Below are 27,895 nucleotides of genomic sequence, written 5' to 3' on the forward strand. Positions count from 1 at the left end.
TGAAACCTTGCTCTTCATGGGCGCTGTTATGTATCCCGATTTTAGGTTTTTTATGATTTGCTTTATAGGATTGTATTTCACACCTATTATCTTGCATGCGTAATTTAATTAAAAATTGTAGTAGCCCAGTTACATAAAAACTGAAAGCTTCGAAGTTCTGCTAACTCTTCTTTCAGGGCTTTTTTTCTACAGAATAGGGGTGTATCAGTTTAGCTGAAATCGGAGTATATTTTCCAGTTGAGTAATTCAGGAAGGGTTAATGCTGTGATAATATTTTAGTATGTGGCTTTTGCATGGAGCTTTCTTTCTCTGGGTTTAGGGTGAGCCTTAGGCTCTCGGTAGCCGCCCTGCACCTTTCCACGTTGGGTGTCATCCCTTTGTGACTTCAGTGATTCATACAACACGCCCTCTGAAGTCATTGATGCATGCTGGATTGCATCACACTTCCTGGCACCCATCTAACAGGCCTCATGATCTATGGCAAGTTCAAAGTTTGATCTAGAAAGAAAAGTACATCATCATGCTTTTCACAGTGAAGCATTTCCTTTTTAAAATCTGGAATGTTATTTCATTGGAATGAGAACTTCACTAAACGTCTCCACGTCTAGCAGTCTCGGCACACCTCACCGATCAGATTGCACATCCTCCCATCTGTGACTGGAATGTTTGGCTCCTGGCAGGATAACTTCTTTTACTGTTCTGTAGTGAAGGGCCAACATAAGGCAAAACCCTGAGGGCATAACTTGTGAATTCACATTAACACCCCTCTAGAATTTTTCACCTGCTTGTCTCAGCCTGTGTGAGCTATTGAAGTCTGCTTAGTCACCTTGTCGGATTTATTCCATAGCCAGTCTACTTTAGAACAGTAGATATCTCTGACCTTTAGCCTATTGCTGGAGAGTACTCTTACAGAATGAGTGTCAAGCCATAATTAAGATTTTCTTTGGCTAAAGCAATAATTTGTGATCATCCCAGGTGACCATCAGGTATCCCCTGTGATTAGCCCCTCTAACGCTTCAGTGGTATGGCTCTCTTTTGCAACAACTGCTTCTGTAGATGGAAAACATATTTCAGAGTTTCCACAGCAGGTGGTGCTCAGTCTTCCTTTAGTCTCCTCCTTTCCATAGAGCAGAACATGTTGCTTGGCTAGGAGCTGAGCAGCACTGTCTAAAGATCGGGGTCAGAAACAGATTTGCAGAGGAACTTTGAGTTCAAACCAAATCCAGCACACTTATTCTGGACCCTTTGATTAGGTTTTCTAATTTCTATAAGGCAAGTACACATCTTAAAGAGACACTGAAGCGAAAAAAAATTATTTGTATGTGTAGTACAGCTAAGAAATAAAACATTAGGAGCAGAGACATAAGTCTAATATTGTTTCCAGTACAGGAAGAGTTAAGATAACTCCAGTCGTTATCTATACAAAAGAGCCATAGAGCTGTCTTCTGAAGCTTATCTCAAGTGTCTGGCACTGTATTGTCGTCGTCCCCCCCCCCCCCCCCCTTTCGCAGAGAACAGTTCAAAAGTTCACTGGCCTGCTCAGTAAAATAATTCAGAATGCTGAGTAGTGTGTAAACTGCAAATATTAGAGAATGATGCCACGTTATAAAAAAAAAACTAACTGTAAATAAAAATGAGAATATTCTCTTTGCTACTAATGTTCTAGTAATTATCCGTACTACACAACCAATACATTATATCATAATTTTTTTTTCACTTCAGTCTCTAAGGCCCGTACACACATTCATTTGATGTCGTCCGACGGGGATTGGGACCCTCTCCCTGAGGCGACATCGCTGAGCCTGTGCTGTATAGATGCATAGTTAGCTTATGCACTAACTAAACGTTTCATTGCAATCTTGGGCGGGTTGGAGGAGATGACAGCGGTGCTTGTGTGATGTCATGTGGTGGGCAGGGGAGTGGTGAGAACAAAGCTATCAGCCATCGCTCGGCCCAATTGAGCCGTCTGGTGGATCAGTGGCCGGACGAGGGTAGTAGCGGGTTGCTGTACGCAGGCGAGATTGACTGAGGCAGTTATCTGTCTCAGCCGACTCTAATTTAGCATATGTAAGGAGCTTAAGTGTTCTTGGCAGAGGCAACCAGTTGGGGCAGGCTCAACCAAAAACTTACTGTAGTGTGTACAATTGTCCCTACGTGTCAGCGAAAGATCTAAAGTGCTGGATCATCATGACTGAGAGCAATGCTCTCCTCCTTAGCCCACTTGACAGAAGCCACTCCCTCGTGCACTGTCATTCTTCCTTCCTTCTTAGCAACAGGATGAACTACAACTAGAACAAAATTGCTAGCTGTAGTCCAGCAAGGTGTCTATACAGTAATCGTCAAACTGTCACCCAAGACGTCAAGCCCGGATCCCTGCAGACAACAACCAATACACTAGGATGCACCCTTAAAGTAAAACTCCCCCCTCCCCCCCCCCCCCCCCATCATAGAGTACTGCAAGGTAATAAAGTATCTGGCAGCACTAAAAAAAATAAAATAAAGGACGCTGTTATGACTTTGATGTGCGGGACCCCCACTTACAATAGGGAGTGGAAGAACCAGACAGTGGTCACATGGCTGCAAGTTCCTGACAGGCATGCATCTATTCTTTTATGGGTTAGGATAGCCATGAAAGGTCATCGCTGAAGGCCAACTGAATACTGGCAGCAAAATCACTGCCAGGATTTTTCCTTTACAGACTGTACTACTTGGGCCATGTGACTGACTTTTAACGTAAAGCGAATCCGAGATGAAAAATGAACTATAACAAGTAACTTGTCTATATATCCTATCTAAAGTTTAGAAAGTTTACACAGCATATATAGCTGCAAGCAGCTTCAATAGTTTTTTTTTTTGTTTTGTTTTTTTTGCTTTATTCCTGTGATACAATGAGTGGCCATGTTCTGTTTTTCACATTACACACAGGCAAGCTGATCTTTACTCCAGCCCTCAGCCTGTGAAAGCTTCACTCCCCTCTCCTCTGCCTCTGAAATCTCTGGCTAGTGACCTCCTCCTCCTGCCAAGACTGAGCTCCCATAAGCCCTTGCTACTAAGGCTCAAAGTGCCAAGGCACTCTAGAGAAGCTGTGGGCAAGGCTTGTTTTGGCTTGAGGAATGCCTTCTAAACTATATGAAAGGAACACAATTCTGCAATGAGTAAAAGTTTAGCTCGGATCCACTTTAATAATATCTCTGGAACAGCTGCATCAATTATAAAAAATGTGAGAGTAATGGCATAGAACGCTTATGACAATGATATATCTGGGAGGGTGAATTAGGGCTTTGCGTTGAAGTTTAGCCAAAAAATCGGGGATAATGTATGTAGCAGGTTAAAGTCGGGGATGCCTGGGTATTAGCGATGAGAAGTGCAGAGCAAATAATTTGACTAATAAGTGAATACTGGTTTGACCAGATCCAGAATTTGCATCAGAGAGTGGAACGTAGCAGCAGTATAATCCGATTCAGTAGCTGCCTGTTATTGTATCTGACTGCTGCAAAGTTTTGGTACGTATCTAACTGTGATTGCATGTCTATTCAATTTTTCCATAATCATTAGTGATCTAGAGTGAGGTAGCAATTCACACAGGCGACTGTTGTCTCACTTCATCGATGTCAAACACTTTTGCTACCAAGCAGAAAAGCATTTGGCATAGATTCTCGTTGGTTTGTCCTGAAGTGTTGGGCCCCTAGGGGAATACGGAACTGCAGCTGATTTTAGACGCTACGTGTAGCGCCTCGGAAAAAAATTTAACGACTGTGGTGCTTGCACAATTAACATGCCACTCCTCTCAATGTGCGGCGAGGTGGATCATGACAGTAAATGTTTTGCACGAATGCTGGCAACTGTTGGTCTGAACCCTGAGCACACTTGTGCTCTCTTCTGTGCATTTTTCAGTGACTCGTCAATGTTAGGCCTGGGACCTGCCACAAAGTGCTATTGCAGTCGCTAATGACTTTTGGTAGCACTTTGTCAGTGATTTTGGAAGCAATTTCCCTGCTCTTATACAATACATTAGAGTGGAAACGCTCCCCAAATGCTGCATGTCCTGCGATTTCCCTAATCGCAATAACTTTAGTGGGATCTGCTCCATCTACTTACATTGGCCAAGCGTTCTGGGAAATCTCTAGAGATTAAAAGCGATCATGAAACGCTGCCAAAAATGCTCTAATGGGTCCCAGCCCTTAGACTGATATTTGCTGAAAACCACACAAGTATGCTGTGGCCCTAATGCCTCGTACACACGAGGCACAAATGTAGCAGGAGAGACTGAGAGAGGAAAAAAAGCGGCGACAGCTCGTCGCCAGGTCCCTCTGTGCAGCAGCCGTACACACAGCGCACAGAGGGACAGAGATGCGGCGGAAGCTATCGCCGAGGATTCCTCGCGTTATACTCACGGGGGACCTGTCGCCGCAACACGCGCGTGCCATGTGGTTGCGGCGACAGTTGTAACCCGTGTATGAGCTATAAGTGTTAGGTGGAGTGTAGGGAAAGGTCAGGGCTGACATTAGGGTAGGTAGGGGCGTCTAGGGTCAGATTAGGTGAACTGCAGGCACATCTTTCAGGATATTAAGTGTTCTGACTTCCAGTGCCCAATTCCCTAGATGCCAATATGACAGTGCTGGGAACGCAGGAATTCCGCCCAGGCTGGAGGGCACCAGTATAGTGTGCTTTGTAAATCAGGGAATTCAGCTTCAAGATTCTTTTGAAAAGCATTTAGGGCTCGTTTCCACTGTAGCGGTGCGGAATCGCCTGGATTCCACCGCTGAAGAAATCGCATGCGGCTGCGTTTCCGCATGCAGATTTACCCGCGATTTCGCATGGCAAGGAGCCATGCGAATTTAACCATGTCACTGCCTGTGTTAAGTTCCATTGGCTTTCATGCGAAATCGCGGGGAAATCCGCATGACAAAGCCGCATGCGATTTCCCTATTGAATACATTAGCGGCGATTCGCCCGCATTCCTGCCGCACGCGAATCTGCACGACCCTGTCGTGCAGATTTTCCCCGCACCGAAAAACGCCGCCGCACACGTGGAAACAGCACCATCCACTAACATTAAGTATGCGAATCCTCATGCAGTGCCCGCATGCGGATTCGCTATAGTGGAAACGAGCCCTCAAACAATTATAACCTGACTGCAGGTTCTGCTCACTTGTGGCAATTGCATTTATCTGTGCACTGATTAGAGGAGGAACACTGGAATGAAAATTCCACACTAAACCTGCTCTGATAGCTCAAAATATGTAGAGCTGCTTATTTTCTTCATTTGTAGACCCGAGCTTCTGGTTTTCAGCAGGAAGACCTCATTCTGCACCTAATGTTCCCCATAATAATGGCTTGCCCTAATGTAGACCTCTGGATTACCACAACAATAGAAAGGTTTGACTAACAAAATGTCTGTCAGGGCCCTGACACACCAAATAGCGTTTTGCTGGTAGTTTTAGTTTTTTTTTTTTTAAACTCTTCCATTGACTTGCAGTGTTTTTACTGCGGTTTTAATGTAAGCCAATGGAGGCGTTTTTAAAAAAACGAAAATTATCTGCAAAACGCTATTTCGTGTGTAAGGGCCCAAAGTGAAACAGGAACATGCTCATTGCTCCAAGAATGTTTACTTTATGTTAAACATTGTAAAAGCATTGCCGGAGATTTGGGCACAGCTGGTGCCGTAATAGGAATTACAGCTATAGCGGCGCTCAGTGAGTCATTTGGGTGCTGTCAAGACAGAGCACAAATCAATATAAAAACACTGTAATTCACTGCAAGCAATAGCTGGAAGCCTAATTCCATCTTTCACCACTATCCATGGCGACCTGGAGGGGGAATAGTATTTAACGTTGCCAGGACTTTTGCATACCGTTGCAACCATAGGTGATCCGCAGTCGTCCTTGAAGGGTTAAAGAGACTCTAACAAAATTTTCAGCCATATTTCTTCTATCCTATAAGTTCCTATACCTGTTCTAATGTGCCCTGGCTTACTGCAGCCTTTCCTAGTTGCACAGTGGTTGTATTATCTCTGTCATATCTAATCTTCTTTCTTCTGTTGGGCTCAGGCACTCAGGCTGGAATGTGCTAATCTGCTTGTGATAGGATAGAAGCTATACACACCCTCTCCATGCCCCCTGCAGTTTCTGTATGAGTCAGACTCTGCTTATCTGAGCCTATCACAAGCTTTTAGCAGCCATGTCTTTTGTTTGTAAACACTGCCTAAAACTGGCAATTGCAAGCCAGGATTGCAGCAGGGAGTGGCAGAAACAGCACAGAGGGGCCCAGGAGAACATAATGAATAGAATGGTATGCTTTTTATTGTAAGAATTTTAGAGTACATATTCTCTTTAAACACTGTTGAATGAGCTTGCATAACTTCTTTTCTTACTCATTCTCTTTGAAATAAACCAGCCATTCAACAGGGCTGTGGCTCACTTCCGCCAGCTATCACCCCTGAAAATCATTAGGACCTGTCTCCAGGGAAGGAGACCTGTTAGACTGGTGTGTGACCTAGGAGTATTATATTGTTACAATAAACGGAAGGTGTCCTGAGTAAAAGCAGACAAATACTCACACGCAGCTTGCTAATGTTATCACGACGACTTAGTCAATGTGAAGGGAAACATTAAAAAACAGATAAGTATCTTACCTTATGGAGAGGGAAGGCTTACCTATGGAGAAGTGCTCCATAGCGAGGCTTGCCACGCGTCCATTTGGATGCTTGCACCTCGTTGAACCGCTGGGCGGAAAGCGGCATTATGGGTAATTAACCCCGCTGCATCTAGCCACTCAGCTGCGGCAATTAGAGCTAATTTGAATCACTATTAACCACCGTGGTTACTCGTGATTAATCCGTGGAGAGCAAGGCTAATCTTAATTTATGGAGAGTATACTTGCCTATGGAGAGGGGAGGCTCTGGGTCCTACATAGAGCCTTTCCATTCTTCTCACAGTACCCTCATTCCGGTATTACTGTCCCTGCAAGAATTTTTTGACCAATTGGTCCAATACAGCTCTTAAGACTGGTGATAAGCGGGCAATTAAAGTACTAGCACAATACTAACTATATGGCAGTGATCTCACTGCCGTGATTGCTGCCGATCCCAGGCGATTTGTGGCAACTGAAAACGCGCTACATGTACCATTTTTACCTCTATTCTAGAGCGATCACCATCAGAATGCTAAAAAGCGCAAATCGCGATTGCTCAAATCATGAGCGTAAAGTGATTGTACCGTGTTAAGCGCGGTAAAATTGCCTGCGTATCTGCGCTAGTGTTTTGCGCTTCCAAATGAGAATGGGACCTATGTATCCTCTGAAGGCTTTGGGAGTCTGATAGCTCCCAAACATGGGCCTCTCTATGCTGCGCATGGGTAGTTTAGAGCCGCCCATGTTCCAGAGCACTGGGGGTAACAGCGCTGGAACGAGTGGCTTGTGAGATGAATTGCAGGACTCTATTACAGTCTTTCTCAACCAGGGTTCCATGAGGACTTTGCAGGGGGGTCCCTTGCCATTTTCACCTTCGAGGTGAGTTGCCTCAGCTGGCAGTTTGACAAAGTTTCAAAATTACATCCCTAGCTTCTTAATGTCCTCTTCACTCTTTTTCTGCCCATCCTGAAATCTAGCTTCCCTACTTGTTCATCACTGGTGCAGTGGCCACGGGACTGTTATGGCACATTTCATTGCTGATGAATAAAGGTGTTGGATGCCAGAACTAAGGATGTGGGTACAGCAGATGAAGAGGAAAGAGAGAAAACCCAAACACTGGGCAACTATAATGGGGAGTGCAATGAGGAAGGGCATGAAATGGGGGTCCTGTAAAGGAGAAACACCGAATGGGGACTATCACAATAGTAAAAAGTGCCTTTTTTTTTTTTTTTTTTTTGCAGTAACGACTTGCATTATACTGCAATGCAACCGCTGCACGGAAAGTCGCTGTAATTGTTGCGTTGGGGTGTGGCAAGTCGTGTAGCGCACCACTGTGAACGTAGTCTGTTTATTTTTTCTGTTTCAATGTCACTTGCAAACAGTCATCGGTGTTCTCCCCAGGCTCTTTTAGCTGGGTGCTCCACCTGGCTAGTTTTGGTGAGCACCCAGCTGTTATCAGCTCACCTCCTTTTATACTATTAGCAGAGTTTCACACAGAAGCACTGGCACTGCATTCTTTTACCTCACCCGGCTACTTTTTCATGCCACCTGACTACCGTTTCATGCCACTTGGTTGGAAAAAAATTCTGGGGAGAACACTGATCATGAATGAACTTGAGGCAGGGAACACACTTGTCTTTCAGTTTTCTGCACGCGGTTTCCTGCATACTTTTTTCTTCACAGGAAAACACGTGCGGTTTTTTTCATAGCAGCTGATGTAATTGATACAAAAAACGGACAAAATATGCAGTGTCAGGTTTTTTTCTGCACGCGAACAAAATATTAAGTGTGTACTAGCCCATTGATTAACATGTGCAGAAAACGCGTACAAAAACGGTCAAGTGTGTTCCCTGCCTAAAAGGAAGGTCCGAGGAACAAAAAAAAGAGATCCACTTACCTCGAGCTTCCTCCAGCCCCTGGCAGCTGTCCTGTGCCCTCGCCGCAGCTCCGTTGGCTCCCTGTCCCTTCCGGTGCAGATGCCGACCTCGCCAGTTCGGCATCTTCTTGCGTTCCACTGTGCGGCTCATTGAGTCGCAACATCATCCAGGCTGTTCTGCGTTGGTGCTGAACTACTGTGCCTGCGCAGTACAGTCTGGATGACGTCAGTGCGACTCATAAGAGCCCCTCACGCAGGCACAGTCGGCATCTTGCACCAGAGGGGACCCCGGGCCACCAACATGGAGCGGAGCTGCGGCGAGGGCACAGGACGGCTGACGGGCTGTAGGAAGACCCAGGTAAGTGCATTTTCTTAACTCCTCGGATGTGTCCTTTAAGTTTAATTCATGTTCAGATATGGCTTATACACATTTGTGCAAGAGAACTGATATCCAGATCTGACATCAATCTGATATAGAAGAAAGGTGGCATGCACATGAGTTTGTCCTTCTGTCAAATTTGTATAATTTTTCTGGTTTGATAACAATAGAAATTGAATAGAGGAAAAGAAAGATCTGAAATGAAAGTGCCTGGTTTGTACCATGTACAAATGGTATGATCTGTAGATTGCTCCTTCTTATTTAGTTTTAGCTCTTATGGGGAAGCAGGAAGTCTGTGTCCCTGTGCCCTGCGTTTGCCCTCCTAAGTACCGCTATATGTAGCAATGATTGTTGGTTTACATAAACCATTTGTTTTACAGTGCTGAATTGCAGCTGAAACAAGAAAAGGGACAGGTTACTAGGGGCACCAAACACAAATGCTTCTACCACAGGAGATGCCCACTAATCCTGTCACCAATATCGCTACAGATGGCAACAGCTGGGGCCAATGGTGAGCCATGTAGTGAGAGAGGAAGTCGGTGGGCACAGTTTACAATTTAGACCTTAGCCCTACTCCACATGTGGCAACTGAAGATAAAAAATTAGAGATGACGTAATCCTAAGGAAGTCTGTGTAATGTTTTCATAGGTTTGCTGTACTATAAAGGGCTTGGACTCTGGATTTATTTAACCCATTAGCAGCCAAGCTATATGTGCCTGCAGGGCTGACTTTTTTTTTTTCTTCTGCCGATTAAAGTGAACCTCCAGACTAAAAATCGACTCAGCAGCACTGAAAAGGCCTGGTGTTTCTTTAACAGTTTCACAGCATCAGAACTTTGTTTCCCTTATACAAGCCTCATTTTTAGCTGCACAGAAGAAAACTGCCCGGGCATTTTTCCCCTTATGCTGTGCAAAGCATGATGGGATTTCTGATGTTGTTGTTCTCGTTCTGCTGTTTTGGTGCAATTTTTTTTTTTTTACATTTTGAATTTGGCTTTTGAAGTAGCGTGTGCAGCTGGGAGGGGTTATCAGGACACAGGACAGTTGGAACTGTGTCTCATGCTCCCTGTCACCTCCTTTCAACCAAAAAGATGGCTGCTCCCATGACAAAGATGGCAGCCCCCATGAATCACAAACATTTGCCTGTTTTAAAACAGGATGGGTAAAATATTATATTACCTATCTATTCTAATTAACATAATTAATGTAACTTAATAACAGTATTTTTGTTTAGGCTGAAGTTCCCCTTTAAGTGTCTTCCCCTGCCTGGCAAGGTATGCAGAGCAGCTCGGGGAGCTTTCATATTTACCTGTACGGGGTGGATGGCGTCTCCTCTCCAACAGCGGCATGCAATGCCAACACCATCCCCATACCAGGAGTGCAGCGCCGCCGGTGGATGAAGAGGAGAAGCCGATCCAGCTGCCCAGAACAGATAAATATAAAGCTCCCTGCACCACTCTGCATTAGGCAGCTAAACTGCACGTGCAGGGCTGCTATTAGGTTAAACAGAACTAAAGCCAAAGAAAAACAGTCCAGCTTGGGTTTTCCCCCCTCCCCTTTGTCCTTGTAATTAGGGCCTTGGCACCAGGGCTGTGGAGTTGGAGTTGAGTCAGAGCCATTTTGGGTACCTGGAGTTGGAGTCAGTTTCATAAACTGAGAAGTCGGATGATTTTTGTACCGACTCCACAGCCCTGCTTGGCACGCTTTTACAATGCACGTGGCTTAAAAAAAAATAAAAAAAAATGGTATCATTCAGTGATACTGATTAGGAGAGTTGTGCGTAATTGCATGGAGCAGTGCGGTGTAAAGTCTGCTGGGCAGTGCACAAATGTGCCCATCACACAGTGCACTCCATGCATATGGCACACTGAAATCCACTCAGTGATGTGACCGTGTGTCCAGGTACTTAGTTAAACCTTAACTGAACTGGGGGTAAAGAGTTTCACTTACCTGGGGCTATTACCAGCCCCCTGCAGCAGTCCTGTGCCCTCAGAGCCGCTCTGGAATCCTCCGGTCCCCCGCTGTCACTTAGTTTCGTTTTTGACGACTCACCAGTCGGCCGGCCGCCATGCGTATTATTGGACTTTGCATTCCCTACTGCAATTAGCGCTGTTGCGGACCGCAACGCGTACAAAAATACGCGTTGCCGCATAGCTACACGTGCGGAATGCAGCAACGCGTATATTTGTATGCGTTTCGGTCCGCAACAGCGCTATTTGCAGTAGGGAATGCATCCAATAGTACACATGGCGGCCTGCCGACTGGTGAGTCGTCAAAAACGAAACTAAGTGACAGCGGGGGACCGGAGGATTCCAAAGCGGCTCCGAGGGCACAAGACTGCTGCAGGGGGCTGGTAATAGCCCCAGGTAAGTGAAACTCTTTACCCCCCGTTCAGTTAAGGTTCCCTTTAAGTCCCACCTTTTTAAAATAAGATATGCATTAAAATCCAGTGACTGTGAAGCATACTTTTCATTGACTGTGCGCCGCACTGCGTGGATAATATCCGGCATCACTTTCCCAATCCGTTGCCTTGCTGCGGTTACAGGGAGTGTAACTGCCACTGTGAACCTGGGCAAAACCATACTAGCTCTGCACGGTTTTTGTGAAAATGTATATAGCTTGAAAATAGACCAATCCTATGCTGCAGTAGTGTTTGGCTGCTTACAATTTGCTCGAACCTGTACATCTACTAGTAACTATTTGCATCTGATTAACCATCCCTATTCTGATCTGTGGGTTGGAGAGGAGTTTGCACTCAGCAGCGAGCTCAAGCCCTTCCAATGTGCACTGACCTTCACTAACCTGGCTGCTAGCCAGTCACTTTCTTGTTCGAGGAAGAGACTGGACGTTCTCCTGCTTTCCCAGGTCATCCACGTCACATGATGAAGTAATTATAAGCCAGACATGGGCAGTAGGAAGAGAGCACTGCTTGCAGAGAGCATAACATTGCGTAAACTGTTTAGTTTTTTTTTGGGGGGGGGGGGGCAAAATCAATTCAGCCAAAAATCTAAAGTGTGTACAGGTGTCCCCCAGTTGTTGCTGCCCTTATCTTCGGCAATGTGGTGGTACAGACTAACAGTAGTAGGAACTTCTTATGACATCGAGGCAGTTGGACACTGCTTACTTGTCCTTCCCCTTTCATAGAACAGAACACAGTGCTTGCTCTGCCAGGAGCCTAGCACGGAGTCTGTGCAATTATTTTACTTAAAGGGGAACTTCAGCCTAAACAAACATACTTTTATTAAGTTACATTAGTTATGTTAATTAGAATAGATAGGTAATATAATCTTTTACCCACCCTGTTTTAAAAGAACAGGCAAATGTTTGTGATTCATGGGGGCTGCCATCTTTGTCATGGGGGCGGCCATCTTTTTGGTTGAAAGGAGGTGACAGGAAGCATGAGACACAGTTCCACCTGTCCTGTGCCCTGATAACCCCTCCCAGCTGCACACACTAGGCTTCAAATGTCAAATTAAAAATGTAAACAAAAAATTGCACCAAAACAGCAGAACGAGAACCACAACATCAGAAATCCCATCATTCTTTGCACAGCATAAGGGGAAAACTGCCCGGGCAGTTTTCTTCTGTGCAGCTAAAAATTAGGCTTTTATAAGTGAAACAAAGTTCTGATGCTGTGAAACTGTTAAAGAAACACCAAGCCTTTTCAGTGCTGCCAAGTTGATTTTTAGTCTGGAGGTTCACTTTAAACTGCCACCTGAGGCCTCGTTTCCACAGGCACAGGCAGCTGAAGGCTGTTAGCTGCTCCTGTGGAGAAGATGGCAAACCTCTAAGTTCAGATCACAAATGCGGATGGCCGTGCGGACCGCAACGCGTACGAACGCACGCCATCCGCGTTTATGTGCGTTGCGTGGCTGATCCCATCACTGAAAAGTGAATGGGACAGCCGTGCGTTTTGACAAAATCTGCGTGCAGCATGCGTTGCCGGACCTCATAGGTCCGGAACGCATGCAGTGTGAACATCACAGTGCACTCTATGCCAGGGGTCCCCAAACTTTTTGGGTAAAGGGCCTGGTCAACATACTTCTTGTATTCATGGATACTGCTGGGGGGCCAGCGTATACATGAAATGTAGAACACATTACATTGAGCCTACGTAGAGTAAACTATTACCTGTGCAGCCCTTATATCTCCCATTTAACCAAATCCGATAGTATGCCCCCCAACACACCATGTATATGTTATGCAACACAGAGGAGAACTCCTCCGGAGGAAAAGCAGCCATTTATGTGTCACCCAAAGAACATTTTTGCTACAGACAGTGAAGCATACCCAGGTGACAACCTGCAGTCCAATTGGACCCATGTGTGTGGGTGGTGCCAGCACTTCTACTCTATATGTGGGTCGCAGATGTTTAAAGAGAAACTCCGACCAAGAATTGAACTTTATCCCAATCAGTAGCTGATACCCACTTTTACATGAAAAATATAATGATTTTCACAAACAGACCATCAGGGGGCGCTGTATGACTGATTTTGTGCTGAAACCCCTCCCACAAGAGGCTCTGGTACCGTACGGTACTCTGGGCAAACTGCCACAATGTAACAATGACACACACAGGAAATGGCTGTTTATAGCTGTCTGTTAAAGCCAGAACAGCTACATAATCTGCCCACAGTAACAATGTCACCATGTAATACATGTCAGAATGTGAATCTGGGAGAGGAAAGATTTTACAATGAGCAAACTCTGACTAAATCATGTATACATAATTATTGTAAAAATTAAGCACCTTTTTATATTAAATTATTTTCACTGGAGTTCCTCTGATGCTGTGGACCGCATCTATAAGTAATACAGTATATTTTGAGAGTCGAGGGCCGGTGAAAAAGCCTCCGGGGGCCGCATTCGGCCTGCGGGCCTTAGTTTGTAGACCACTGCTCTATGTACTGTCTGATGTCGTGCGTGTCTGCCTCCTGCACGCGTTTCCAAAACGCGGCTGGAAACGCGTGCAGTCTGAACGGGCCCTAAGTCATTATGCTAGCACGGTGGCGTAGTGGTTAGCTCTCTCGCCTTGCAGCGCTGGGTCCCTGGTTCGAATCCCAGCCAGGGCACTATCTGCAAAGAGTTTGTATGTTCTCTCTGTGTCTGCGTGGGTTTCCTCCGGGCACTCCGGTTTCCTCCCACATTCCAAAAACATGCAGATAAGTTAATTGGCTCCCACTAAAAATTGGCCCTAGACTACAGTACTTACACTACATAATATAGATATATGGCAATGGTAGGGATTAGATTGTGAGCTCCTTTGAGGGACAGTTAATGACAAGACAATATATATATATATATATACACTGTACAGCGCTGCGTAATATGTCGGCGCTATATAAATACTAAATAATAATAATAATAATAAGTTTTCACCTAAACAATTTTGTTTTGAAATTTACACTCTTGGTTGAGTTTAAGCTGTTTTGTGATTTATTTTCCATTACTTGAGAATCAGCTGTAGAAATGTAAGCCGGTATCAGAGCTGTATAAACATATTACGTTTTCCTTGCCTGAAATGTGATTTCTTCTGATGAAAAATAAAGTGTGTACAGATGTCATTCAGTGATGAGCCAAGGCAGAAGATCCCTGGCAGTGCTATTGTGGTTTCCCTCAGTGGGCTTGCATGTTCCTCATCCTACATGATGGGACAGAACACTACGCTTGGATGAACAGCAATTGGAATAAACGGTCACCCAAATTATCAGGAGACTGTGCTGTAGACAGAGATTATGTGCATATAGCTTTAATCTTCAGTACTTCTGCGCCTGGCTTGGTCAACGGCCACTATAGAAGGGCCCTGGGAAGACTGGCTGAGGGAGGGACATGTAGGCTTCTAGGGGCTGCAGGAAGCCCCAGGTAAGTGATTTTTTTTAATTTGCCTCATGCATCTTTTAAAGGGAAACCGAGGTGAGGGTGATATGGAGACAGCCATATTTATTTCCCTTTAAACAATACCAGTTGCCTGGCAGTCCTCATGATCCTGTGTCTCAAATACATTTAGGTTTGGACCCTGAACAAGCATGCAGTCAGATAATCTGACTCAGCTCACTCAGGTTTTACTGGATTAACTGCATGCGTGTTTCAGGGTTATGACTTGCACTACTTATGCCTGGAGATCAGCAGGATGCCAGGCAACTGGCATGGTTTACAAAGGAAATAAATATGGCAGCTCCATATCCCCTCTTACCTCGGGTATCCTTCAAGCTCAGCCGCTAAAGACCGGCCCAAGTGAGAAGTGTGTGTGTGTGTCTGCCTGTCCTGATATATCGATGAGATCCAGTATGCCGGACTGCCTAGCGCTGTCCAATGCTGCTGTTCTCTTCCTCACACCAACCTGCTCCCCTGCATAGGATGACAGAGTGCATTGCTATCTTCAGCTTTTTTTGGAATTGGGGGGGGGGGGGTTATAACCAAAATTACCTCAGTACTTCATTATTGTGTAGCAGTTTCATCAGTGCATTCTACTTACTTTTGTAATAAAATGAAAATATTTTGGATTCTGTTGAGCCCTTTGTTAGAAAACATGGGTGTCTACATGTCTATATCTCTTGTAATTCCCTTTTACCCAGGAATACCCTATATTTGTATTTTGAACTTTTACTGAAATCCTCCTTTAAACAAAATTCATCATTCTACCTGAATGAGCAAGTCTCAGAAGTCTGAGCTGCAGGGTAAAAACAAGATCCTTCACCTAAAAGGTCAGCCCCACCCCTGTGATGGTATTTCAGTTTTGCGTAGTTGCAGGAAAGTTGAATTTGATGCTTTTTATCTCTCAGGGATTCCAGCTGCATGATCTCAGAATTACCAGCGCCGCCCAAGTTCCATGGCTGTTTCACACTCAGCTGATAGCCTTTCCGCATTGTATTGTTTGAATAATCAAATGATTGCTGACCTCCAAAGAAAAGTAGCTGGTCACTTTAGTTTCCTACTGACTTTTACTATATTATTATTATTAAAAGCCTTTCAGTATCTTGAGGTGCAGTAATTGCATCTTTGATGAGATATTGCTGCATCATTAGGATCCAATTGTATTGTTAACCCTTAATTACTTCAGGACCGGGCAGTTCTGGTCCTTAAAGGCGCATACGCACGCTGTACTTTTTCAAACGACTGGTCCGTCAGACTCTAACCGCGGTCGTTCTGCCGACAGTTGCACGTGAGTACAAGCTGACTGCAGACTGATAAGCTCAGCGGTTCAGTCAAAAACAGTCGCGGGAGGGTCTGACGGACCTGTTTGAAAAAGTATGGCGTGTGTACGTGCCTTTAAGGACCAGTGCTGTCCTTTTCCTGTTTAAACATGTGATTATTGTGATTGGCTCACAGTAATCACTAATGCTAGGTACACACCATACAATTTTTCGGTAATGCTGGCCATACACGGCTCGTTTTTGAGCCATGAAGATGGCTCGATAGATAATTTCCAACATGTCCGATCTCCCGCTAACTCGTTTCGCTGCTCGATTACGGATTGCAGAGAATGTAAAAAGATAAGAAAAACAAGCGGAAGATAAGAGAATTGACTACGGAATCGAATGGCAAAACGATCAAACGGGAGAATCGAGCGGCAAAAATGAGCAGTGTATGTCCAGCATTATGCTAGAAAGAATACACGGCTCGATTCTGAGCCATTTAGATGGCTCGATAATTTCCGACATGTCCGATCTCCCGTCCAATCGTTCCGCTGCTTGATTCTGCATTGATGCAATGTAAAGAGGCAAAGCACAGGCACCAAATGCACCAACCACAAGCGGTCTTACCTGCAGCGTGCTCCAAAGAGGCTCAATTTGCAGTCCAAAAAAGATGAGAAGATGGGCATCAGCTGCATAAAAACCCTTTACTGTGGTCGGGTGGACACAGTGGTTACAGCAGTGGGGGGAAAAAATAAGATGTCTGACAGCTGTTTCGCAGAGAGTAACTCTGTTTCTTCAGAGACTGAAGGGTTTTTATGCAGCTGATGCCCATCTTCTCTCATCTATTTTTTTTTTTTTGGACTGCAAATTGATTCTGAATTGAGGTCAATGGAAAAAGATAAGAAAAATGAGCGAAGATATTCGCCTGTAGAATCTAGCGGGGAATTGATTGAGCGGCAAAATCGAGCCGTGTATGCCCAGCATTAGATTTTCTGTTATGCTGGGAATACACGGTTCATTTTTGAGGTTATTAGATGGTTCGTTAGATAATTTCTGACATGTCCGATCTCCCTGTCGCCTCTCGATTTCTGATAGTGAATGGAAAAAAGTAAGAAACGAACGGAAGATAAGAGAATCTACTGCAGAATCGAGCACCAGAAAGGAACCGTGTATTCCCAGCATTATGCTGGGCATACACGGCTCGTTTCCTCATCAATCGAGCCGCTGATGGCTAGATAATTTCCGACAGGTCTGTTGACCCGCTGGATCGATACCCCGCTCGATCCCCGCGGGCAGACAATAGCGGGGAATCTAGCGGAAGATGAGCGCCTGCGGGGACGAGCGGGAATCGATCCAGGCACCGGCGGGAATGCGCCGGGATTGAGCCAGCGGCTCGATCCGGCGCAACTATCTTACCGTGTATTCCCAGCATTAGATTTACCTGCCAGATATATTATTTCCATGTTGGGAATTATCTATATAACCATCTCTGGCTAGCAATTAAGCATTGTTCTACTCAGCAGGAGATAACCAGAAGACAACGCACTAGAGATAATGACCAGTCTCTATAGAAAATCTAACCGAAAATTGTATGGTGTGTACAGGCTCGTACACACGTCTGACTGAAGCCAACGGCAGGTCCGTCGGCACCTCCCGCTGGGTGGGTTTTCAGCAGACAGTAAAGCGTGTGTACAGTCTGTCGGCGGACTGGTAAGGCTGTTTCTGAACGATCCTCCGGGCGTATCGTTCAGAAACAGCCTTATCAGTCCGCCGACAGACTGTACATGCTGTACTGTCTGCTGAAAACCCACCCAGCGGGAGGTGCCGACGGACTTGTCGTTGGCTTCAGTCAGACGTGTGTACGAGCCTTACTAGGCATAAGTCAGAAGCCAATGAAATTGGCTCCTGAGCAAGATACGGAACAGTGACAGCAAAGCAAGCAGGCTGAAGTGATGGAACAGTGGCGGCAGACATGAGACCACGCGGTGTGGCTAATTGAAGTCTGCGCCCAGGGAGGGATAACAGCACCTTGGCATAGATTTTGATTTGCAAAGTCCAGAGGTAAAGTTAAATTCCACCACCTCTGTTTTGCAAAGGCTATGATATATATTGGTGGTACAAAGTAATTTTTGAAATTTTTGTTATAAATTCTTTCCATTTCAGTTTGCAGCCTGGCCTCAAATGGTCTGGACATGCCAATAGTATTTTCAAGTATGGAATGTGTACTCGTTCGTGTTCCTTGGAAAGTGCAGACTGGCGAAAATGTCTCTTCCTGCATTATTTGCCATACACAGCAGAACGCATTGGAATTCTGGAAAGATCAAATGAACTAATCAGAAAATTGATATGTCCAGTACTTAACTTTTGTAAGGAGGCTGAGCTGTGCATGCGTCTGTCTCTGCAGATACAATAATAACAATTCTCATGTGATGAATTAATCTGTATGGGAAGGGTTTTTTTGGAATTTAATTTTAGGTTAGCCCCACATATAAACCTCTCAAGCATCATGATTTGCCAGTGAAGCTACCCATCAAAGTGATTGACCATTGACTTTCTCCACAGTTGGCTGATGGTGTAATGGTTAAGGGCTCTGCCTCTGACACAGGAGACCAGGGATCGAATCTCGGCTCTGCCTGTTCAGTAAGCCAGCACCTATTCAGTAGGAAACCTTTGGCAAGTCTCCCTTACACTGCTACTGCCAATAGAGCGCGCCCTAGTGGCTGCTGCTCTGCTCTGGCGCTTTGAGTCCGCAAGGAGAAAAGCGCAATATAAATGTTATTTGTCTTGTCTTGTCTTGTCTTGTCACTAGTTGGGCAATTGGCACAATATCTTATCTCCAGGTAGCACTAAGTGCCTATGTGCCACAGATGACAGTTTTTACTGTAGACCACAGTATTGCCTTGCCATCTTAAAAGCTTATTTATATATTCCAAACACCCCACTTTGCCTTTGCCCTAACAGTAAGGATGGGATCTGCACACCAGTTTTACACTTGCACAGCACCCATGTAGATTCTGCTGGTGATGTAATTAATGCTGGGTCTTCCGCACAAGTTTGTCAGCTTTTGGAGTTTCTTCTGTTTCACAGTTTCTTCGGGAGGTGGTCTCCGTCACCTGTTTCTCTTTTGGGAGTTCTCATATTCTCCGCCCAGCATCGGAGGAGGTGTAGATTTGTGTGATCAGCATAGGGCCATCTGAGTTCCCACAATGGGCGTTTACAGTTTTCATTTGTATATTAAACTACAGTGTCTCCTGTATACCGGTAGTTATATTCTTGTTGCACTGCAGTCAAAGACACTAAAATTTTCTTCTTTTTTTTTCTGCAGTGGTGCTGATTGGAGACTCTGGAGTTGGGAAAAGTAACCTCCTTTCTCGTTTCACTCGCAATGAATTTAACCTAGAGAGTAAAAGCACCATAGGAGTGGAGTTTGCTACAAGGAGCATCCAGGTGGACGGCAAAACAATCAAAGCTCAGATTTGGGACACAGCTGGCCAGGAGCGATACCGTGCAATCACATCTGCGTGAGTCATCCAGACATGAGGATGGGGGAGGTTATGATTACCTGTCTTAACCTTAATACTAATTTGTGCTTTTTTTCAGATGTAACCTCTCCATTCTCTGGCATGTGCAGAGTTAACCTATGTTCTCCTTGCAGGTATTACCGAGGAGCTGTGGGGGCCCTACTTGTGTACGATATTGCCAAGCATCTTACCTATGAGAATGTGGAGAGGTGGCTGAAAGAACTGAGAGACCATGCAGACAACAACATAGTCATCATGCTGGTGGGCAACAAGAGTGATCTGCGTCACCTGAGAGCAGTACCCACCGATGAGGCCCGAGCATTTGCAGGTCAGCACACCACGAAGGCACTGCACTGCCTGAAGTTTTAATTTGAGTTAATTTGCTCCACTGTAAATCTACCTACATGTTAAAATTCTGTAAAGTGTAATGTTAACTTACAGGCTACGTCAAGGAATGATTGCTGTACAGACATTTTGCTCTGTTCTCTGCCAAGCAATCTGTTATGTTTTATAGCGAGGCTAGGACAAGCGGGCGGTGCCCTTCTGTGTGAACCTCTGTGTAAGGGTGCCCATACACTTACTCGATTTCCCGCCGATAGACCGCAGATTCGATCACTGTGATCGAATCTGCTGTGAAATCAAAGCACAAACGCTGACTGATCAACCGATTTACGTCCAAAATCGATCCCGTCTTATCTGTCCGCACGGAAACATTTTGCTCGGTCGCCGGCGGGAGTGCGTCTATAGCGGCGTTCGAATGTCCGACTACTGACGCTAATGGCAATACACTACCTGTTCGGCTGGTGCGTGTCCCTGCTGTCCCTTCTCCACGCTGGGCTCCGGCTGGCTTCGCTTACTTCCTGTCAAGGGAAGTTTAAACAGAGTGCCCGCTCCTGTTTAAACTTCCCGCACAGGAAGTAAAGTGAAGCCCAGAGCGGAGAAGAGACCGGGGGACTCGCGCCGGCCGGATCGGGTAATGTATGCTGGGGGGGGGGGGGGGGATTGGTTTCGTAGTGAAACTCGATTCAAAATCAGTTTGCAGTGTAGGCAGCCAATAGATCCCTCTTTGATCAGATTCGATCAGAGGGATCTATCTGGTGGCAATCGACCAGTGTATGGCTGCCTTAAGTTTCTGCTAGAACAATAGCTGTGGGCTGCTAGTGATAACCTAATGGATCACTGCTTTCATCAGAGATCCGAAGACACCCGATTTTCACCCAAAACCATTAACCATGTCAGATTGTGCGTACATACTTAAGCTCTTCAAGGTTCAATCCTTTCATTTGCTCCATATTTGTGGACAATACTTGTAATACTTCCCTAACATTTATGACTGACTCATTCTCTAACATGGCTTTTAAAGCAGAGGTCTCAAACTCCATTTACCTGGGGGCTGCAGGAGGCAAAGTCAGGATGAGGCTGGGCCGCATAAGGGATTTCACAATCAGCGGCAACCCCACCCCGTCCCTTGCATTTATTTTTATTTCAAAATCAAATTCACACTGAAGCAAACTATTTTGCCTATTTTACCTTATAGTTCGCTTAAGTGCTCCCATTACAAGTAATCCGCCGTGTCCCCGCCGCAAAACGAGGGCTGCAGAGCCCCTAAATCGCCCAAGGGGCAATTTCCTGGAAGGGGCAGAGCTTTCAGCTTCAGCTCTGCCCCTCCTGACGTTAATCGCGGCGCATCACCGCCTCTGTCCGCCCCTCTCACTCTTCCTTCACAGAGAAGGGCGGGGAGAGGCGGCGATCCGTGTGGCTATTGACGTCAGGACGGGCAGAGCTGAAGCTGAAAGCTCTGCCCCTTCCAGAAAATGCTGGCGGATTGCCCCTGGGGGCGATTTGGGGGCTCTGCAGCCCTCGTTTAGCGGCGGGGATGCGGCAGATTACTTGGGAGCACTGAAGCGAACTATAAGGAAGCTTTTGCCGGCGCGGGCCACAAAATATTGTATCGAGGGCTGCAAATGGCCCGCAGGCCGCGAGTTTGAGACCCCTGTTTTAAAGGCAAAGGCTTATATACTTGAAAATGTGTGCATACCTTTGCCTTTTGTCCCGTCAGGGATCGGAATCTGATCCCCTTGGGTGATATGGACGGGCCGGCCAGTACAGACGTGTCAGCTGTGTAGCGGACGATGGGTATTGTTGCCATGTGGAGGGAGGACAGAGCAGCACATGCATATGTCGTCATGCTCATGAGTGACGTCATGCGGCGTCTTCAAAGAAGTTGGCCATCTGTCGGGTGATTTGATCCGCCGAATGGATTTCTTGGCGGTCGGGGCTGCCGTACACACGCTTGATTTTTCAGCTTAGGCCGTCATGAATGCCCGCCTCAGCCGACTAGTGAAGCGTGTGTACGAGCCTTAAAAGTGCGTTCCTGAAGCGCGAAACCCAACTCCATATACAGTTCCAGCTATACCACCTTGGTGTTTTCCTCAATTTTTTTTTTTTTCCCAGCCGGGTGGCATGAAAAAGTAGCTGGGTGTGACGAGATGAGATTGCAGGGCCGGTGCTTCCCTGCGCAACTCTGCTTACAGCATAGGAGGAAGTGAGCCGATGACAGCCGGGTGCTCACCAAAACTAGCCGGGTGGACCACCCGGGAAAAAGAGCCTGGGGAGAACATTGCATCTGATATCCTATATTTCATTCACATTATGCAGCACAGATGGCCATTTGTATTTACATAGCATCTCTGTTCCTGTCTGTTGCGGTGCTGACCTTATTTACTGACCATGGATGGGTCAGCATTGGGTTTTGATAAAAATGCATGCAGCAGTGCGTTATCATAACTTACTGCTGCACATCGCATAAGTGAGAAAGTCATAGTGCAGTCTATGCACTTCTACTGTGTCCTATCTTATCACACACCATATGTGTTACTGAGAAGCGCACATCAATACATCTAGATGAATGAGGACTTAAAAGAGACTCTGTAACAAAATTTTCATCCTTATTTCTTCTATCTTATAAGTTCCTATACCTGTTCTAATGTGCTCTAACTGCAGCCTTTTCTAGTTGCACAGTGGCTGTGTTATCTCTGTTATATGATCTAATCTTCTCTCCTCTGTCGGGCTGAGGCAGTCAGCCTGGAATGTGCTGTGCTGCTTGTGATTGGATATAAGCTATACACACCCTCTCCAGGCCCCCTGCACACTCTGTATGACTCACACACTGAGCTACTCTCAGCCTATCAATTGCTATGTCTTTTGTTTGTAAACACTCCATCGATACTAATTGCCCTACTGCCACCAAACTGCTCTCTCTCACCTCCTCGTTTGACCTCGCCCAATGGTCCTCCACTTCCACCCACAAAGACAGCCACACTCTTGGCCTTGTCTTTACCCGCCTCTGTTCTATTTCAAGCTTTCATAACACTCCGCTTCCCCTCTCAGACCACAACCTTCTTACCTTCTCAATCAATTCTTCTCTACCGTCAACTCCTCCAACACTACACCATACAGTCACGCGCAGGAATTACCGCAACCTGGATGTGAATTCCCTGACTGAGGCCTTGCAACCTCTAAGTACCCTGTCTTCCTACACTGACCCTGAGGCAGCATCCAGTTACTTATTTAATGTAGTCTCCTCTACCATGAATTCAGCCGTTCCACTCACCACCACCCGCCCCCGCCAAACTAACCGGCAGCCCTGGCTCACTGAACAAATCAAACAGCTGAAAAGGCACTCCAGGGTGGCAGAAAGATGCTGGAGAAAAAGCGCTGCTGTAGAAGACTATAATCACTATAAACAAACTATGCAGGAGCTCAGGGATGCCCTCACTTCTGCTAAGCAGTCTTATTTCTCCTCGCTCATTTCCTCACAGTCCCACAACCCAAAACAATTGTTCAACACCTTTAACTCCCTACTTCGTCCCCCACCTCCTCCCCCTACCACATGTCTGTCAGCCGACAACTTTGCATCATACTTTACAAGCAAGATTGATGCAATACGTAATAGCTTCAACGCGCAACCATTTTTACCAGCACAGCCGTCACCTATAAATTCCTTCTGTCCGCCTGCACCCTCACCCACCACTAACTGCCTTCCCCCCGCTCCACAAGACCAGTCTCCCACTCTAACATCTTTCACCACACTAACTGAACAGTGTCTTTCCTCACTAATCTCCAAAGCGCATCTCACTACCTGTGCCCTGGACCCCATTCCCTCTCATCTAATCCCCCAGCTTTCCTCCTCCTTTAATCCCGCTCTAACAACTCTATTCAACCTTTCTATCTCCACTGGCACTTTTCCTTCCTTATTCAAACAAGCTATCATCACACCACTAATCAAAAAACCCTCTCTTTATCCAACTTCTCTATCCAACTACCGTCCTGTCTCGCTCCTCCCCTTTGCTTCTAAACTGCTGGAACGTCACATCCATTCAGAATTGTCTGCCTTTCTCTCTACCAACTCCTTACTTGACCCCTTTCAATCTGGATTCCGCACACACCATTCCACTGAAACTGTCCTCACGAAAGTTGCTAATGACCTACTGGTAGCTAAATCCAAAGGCCAGTTCTCCATTCTAATACTCCTTGACCTTTCCTCTGCCTTTGACACGGTTGATCATGCTCTGCTTCTGCAGACACTGTCATCTTTAGGAATCAAGGGACAAGCACATTCCTGGATCTCCTCTTATCTCTCTGGACGCTCTTACACTGTCTCCTTCTCTAACACCAAGTCCTCTCCACACCCACTGTCTGTTGGTGTACCTCAAGGCTCTGTTCTTGGGCCACTTCTTTTCTCAATCTACACCGGTGGCCTGGGACAACTAATTAACTCTTTTGGCTTCCAGTATCACCTCTATGCGGATGACACCCAAATCTATCTCTCAGCTCCTGACCTGTCCTCACTACTATCCAGAGTCCCCGACTGTCTACGTGCCATTTCTGCATTCATGTCCTCCCGCTTCCTCAAACTCAACATGACTAAAACGGAAATTGTGATTTTTCCACCATTGCTATCTACACCCCCACCAATTGCAACCATAACGGTAGACAACACCCCAATAACCTCAACCACTAAGGCCCGCTGCTTGGGGGTTATACTTGACTCAGAGCTCTCCTTTAAACCTCACATTGCCTCTTTAACCACCACCTGCTATTTCCAGCTCAAAAATATATTCCGTATCCGTCCCTTCCTCACACAAGAGGCCACCAAAATGCTTGTTCATGCCTTAATCATCTCCCGCCTAGACTACTGCAACACCCTGCTCTGTGGCCTACCAAAAAACAGGCTAGCTCCTCTCCAATCCCTTCTAAATGCAGCGGCCCGCCTCATTCACCTTTCCACACGCTCTTCCGATGCAGCCCCACTGTGCCGTTCTCTCCACTGGTTACCCATTACCCAGAGGATCCAGTTCAAACTCCTGACTCTAACATACAAAGCCCTCCACGAGTTGTCTCCTCCATGCATCTCCTCACTAATCTCAAGATATTGTCCCTCCCGCAACCTTCGCTCCTCCCAAGAAATTCTCCTGGCCTCTAAGCTGATCACCTCCTCTCATGCTCGCATCCAGGACTTTACACGAGCATCAGCCCTTATCTGGAACTCTCTTACACAGCCTGTACGTCATGCTCCAAACCTGGACATCTTCAAACGCACTCTTAAAACACACCTTTTCAGACAAGCTTATAACATTCTATAGCCCTTTATTTACTTATTTGTCACAATGTAATCAGAGGCAAAGAATCACTGCCTCATCCATCCTCCACCCCCTTACCTAGTGTGTCCCCCACTACCCATTAGATTGTAAGCTCGCAAGGGCAGGGTCATCCTCCTAATGTTTACTGTTTTTGTAACAATATTTGTGCTGCTTGGAACTCTGCTGTATATTTGTTAGTTGTATCTATGTTCCCCTTGTCGTCTTATTGTGCTTTGTAAAGCGCTGCGGAATATGTTGGCGCTATATAAATAAAAAATAATAATAATAAATAATAAAGTGGCAATTACAAGCCAGGATTGCAGCAGGGAGTGGCAGAAACAGCACAGAGGGGCCCAGGAGAACATAATGAATAGAATGGTATGCTTTTTATTGTAAGAATATTAGAGTACAGATTCTCTTTAATAAGCCTACAGCAAAAAGTTGCTTTTTGTTTAGGCAAATGTCCTGCTCATTCGGCTGCAACTGATGCTTATCTCAGTGTAATACAAAGAGAACGTTGGAAAGTACAAGTCAATTGTCACACCAACAAATGACACAAAATCACCTGCAAACTGTTGGAATAAATAAGGAATTATAAATGAGCCACGTGTTTTCTGGTCTAAGGAATTACTTATGCCTGGAGTTAGGTTTTGATCTACTGAGAACACACTCCCAGATTGCATTGATAGATGACCAGAAAGTAGAATTTCAGCAGCCATGTGCTGAGTTGGTTGCCTGGTTTTTAGTCTACTTTGATGATTTTAAAAAGCTGCAGGGTTTGTTGTTCTAAAGAGAGGATGTGGCCTGCATGTATTAAAGTTAACACCTTTTTGCAGGAGTTAACGGCAAACACTGTTTTAGCTTGCCTGCATTATGTGCATGCAGAGCCCTTCCTTAGTGTTCCTAGAAGAATGCCAGGTGAGTGTCACAACTAGCTGGCAGTCACTATTATTGCAGGTGTGGGAAATGAGTAGTAAAGGTTGTCAGTGCAGTTAGTTACTTTTGCAGCCCAATGGTAATGTGTAGGCAGCCCATGCTGCAAAGGACATACAGGTACCATGCTTGGAATTAAAAGTGCACTGTGATCTTAGTTTTAGAAATGCATATTTATTTTACCTGAAGCTTCATTTTAATAGTACAATCAAGTAGGTGTATGCCAGCTGCAGCTTTTCTACTTTACTGGAGCATGTATCAAATGTTGACCTTTTTTGTCGGAAACAAAGGTTTTGCAGGTAAAACCCATTACCTGAAAATTATCACATGGTTAAAAGCAACAGTGTTGAAATACTCAGGCAGCAGGCTCTGTGGGTGATGTTTGTTTATGCTGCTTGGAATGGACTGTCCCACTATTAAGACAGCAAGGGGGCAGCATAGACTGAATTCTCCTGGAAGATTGCCACCTGTAGTAGTGGTAATCCATAGTAGTGGAAGTGGTCAGTAACTGCTACTAATCTGGTACTGCTAAAAGCAATTTGATACCGGCTATTCAAAGAACTTGTGCAGAGAGATGGATAAGGGCAGCACATGTCTATGAAAATAATTGTGCTTGGAGTGTAGCTTTTGAAATGGAGGTGTATTGCTGTGAACCGAGACTAATATGTTTTGTATTATACAAGTTATTCTGCTTATGTGATTAGAGTTGCAGGTTTTACCATGACAGATATAACTACTGTGACTTATAATGTAGTTCCCCAGCTTTGCACCTTTTTGTCATCTTAAGACTCGTACACACAATGCAATTTACTGTTAGAACGACTGGTCGAATTGATGATTTTAAAGGGGAACTGAAGTAAGAGGTATACGGAGGCTGCCATATTTATTTCCTTTTAATCAATACCAGTTGCCTGGCAGCCCTGCTGGTCTATTTCTCTGCAGTAGTATCTGAATAACACCAGAAACAAGCATGCCGCTAGTCTTGTCAGATCCGACTTTAAAGTCTGAAACACCTGATCTGTTGCATGCTTGTTCAGGGGCTTTGGCTAATAGTATTAGAGGCAGAGGATCAGCAGGGCTGCCTGGCAACTGGTATTGATTAAAAGGAAATAAATATGGTAGCTTCCGTATACCTCTTACTTCAGTTCCCCTTTAAAGGACACCTGAGGTGAAAATAGACTAATGAAATAAACAATTGTATCTATCCTCCTAATCCTAAAAATGACTTTAAGATATTCCACAGTTTTATTTTATATTCAAATCTGCTTTTTAAGTTCTTACTGCTTTTTGTTTTTGCTCAATGACAAATCTATGAACTATTGACACGTTTTATCTCTTTCCTGCACTCAGAAGCCTTTTTCTGCTGGGAAAGTGTTTTATAGTTGTAATTTCTTATCAGCGAGGGTCACACTGTAGTCTGACCCAGTCCTGACTCAGACGGGAACTGCCACTTGAATACCTGATTAACTCTTTAAGACAAAGAAAGGAAAAAGAGGAACCCAGCATAGTTATTTGTGTGCTAGGCACTGTACATACACATGTCTATCTCATCATGTCACCTCAGGTATCCTTTAAGCATGTCTGATCTGCTTCAGATCATGAACGGGGTCAAGTTTCAGATCAGTACTGTACAAAATTGGTCCCTTTATCGATCGGGAGAATGTCGAACATGATGGAAATGATTGCTTTGACCTATTGATCTGAGGAAGATTTGCATAGTGTGTACCAGGCATTAGCTTTTTGTGTACATCCACGGTGAGCAGTATCTGGTTTTCCCCA

At 45.3% G+C, this 27,895-nt stretch overlaps 1 protein-coding gene across 1 annotated transcript in view; it reads left to right on the plus strand.

The window, feature by feature from the left end:
- The window catches only part of RAB11A (RAB11A, member RAS oncogene family), a 63,466-nt gene that overhangs the window by 16,303 nt on the left and 19,268 nt on the right, over window positions 1-27,895 (plus strand). Inside the window, exons 2-3 of the mRNA XM_068275018.1 lie at window positions 19,346-19,541; window positions 19,676-19,869. Of these exons, the coding sequence (XP_068131119.1) occupies window positions 19,346-19,541; window positions 19,676-19,869 (390 nt within the window). The remainder of the gene's footprint in view (window positions 1-19,345; window positions 19,542-19,675; window positions 19,870-27,895) is intronic.

This window comes from Hyperolius riggenbachi, chromosome 3 (genome assembly GCF_040937935.1).
Source record: "Hyperolius riggenbachi isolate aHypRig1 chromosome 3, aHypRig1.pri, whole genome shotgun sequence".
Taxonomy (NCBI): domain Eukaryota; kingdom Metazoa; phylum Chordata; class Amphibia; order Anura; family Hyperoliidae; genus Hyperolius; species Hyperolius riggenbachi.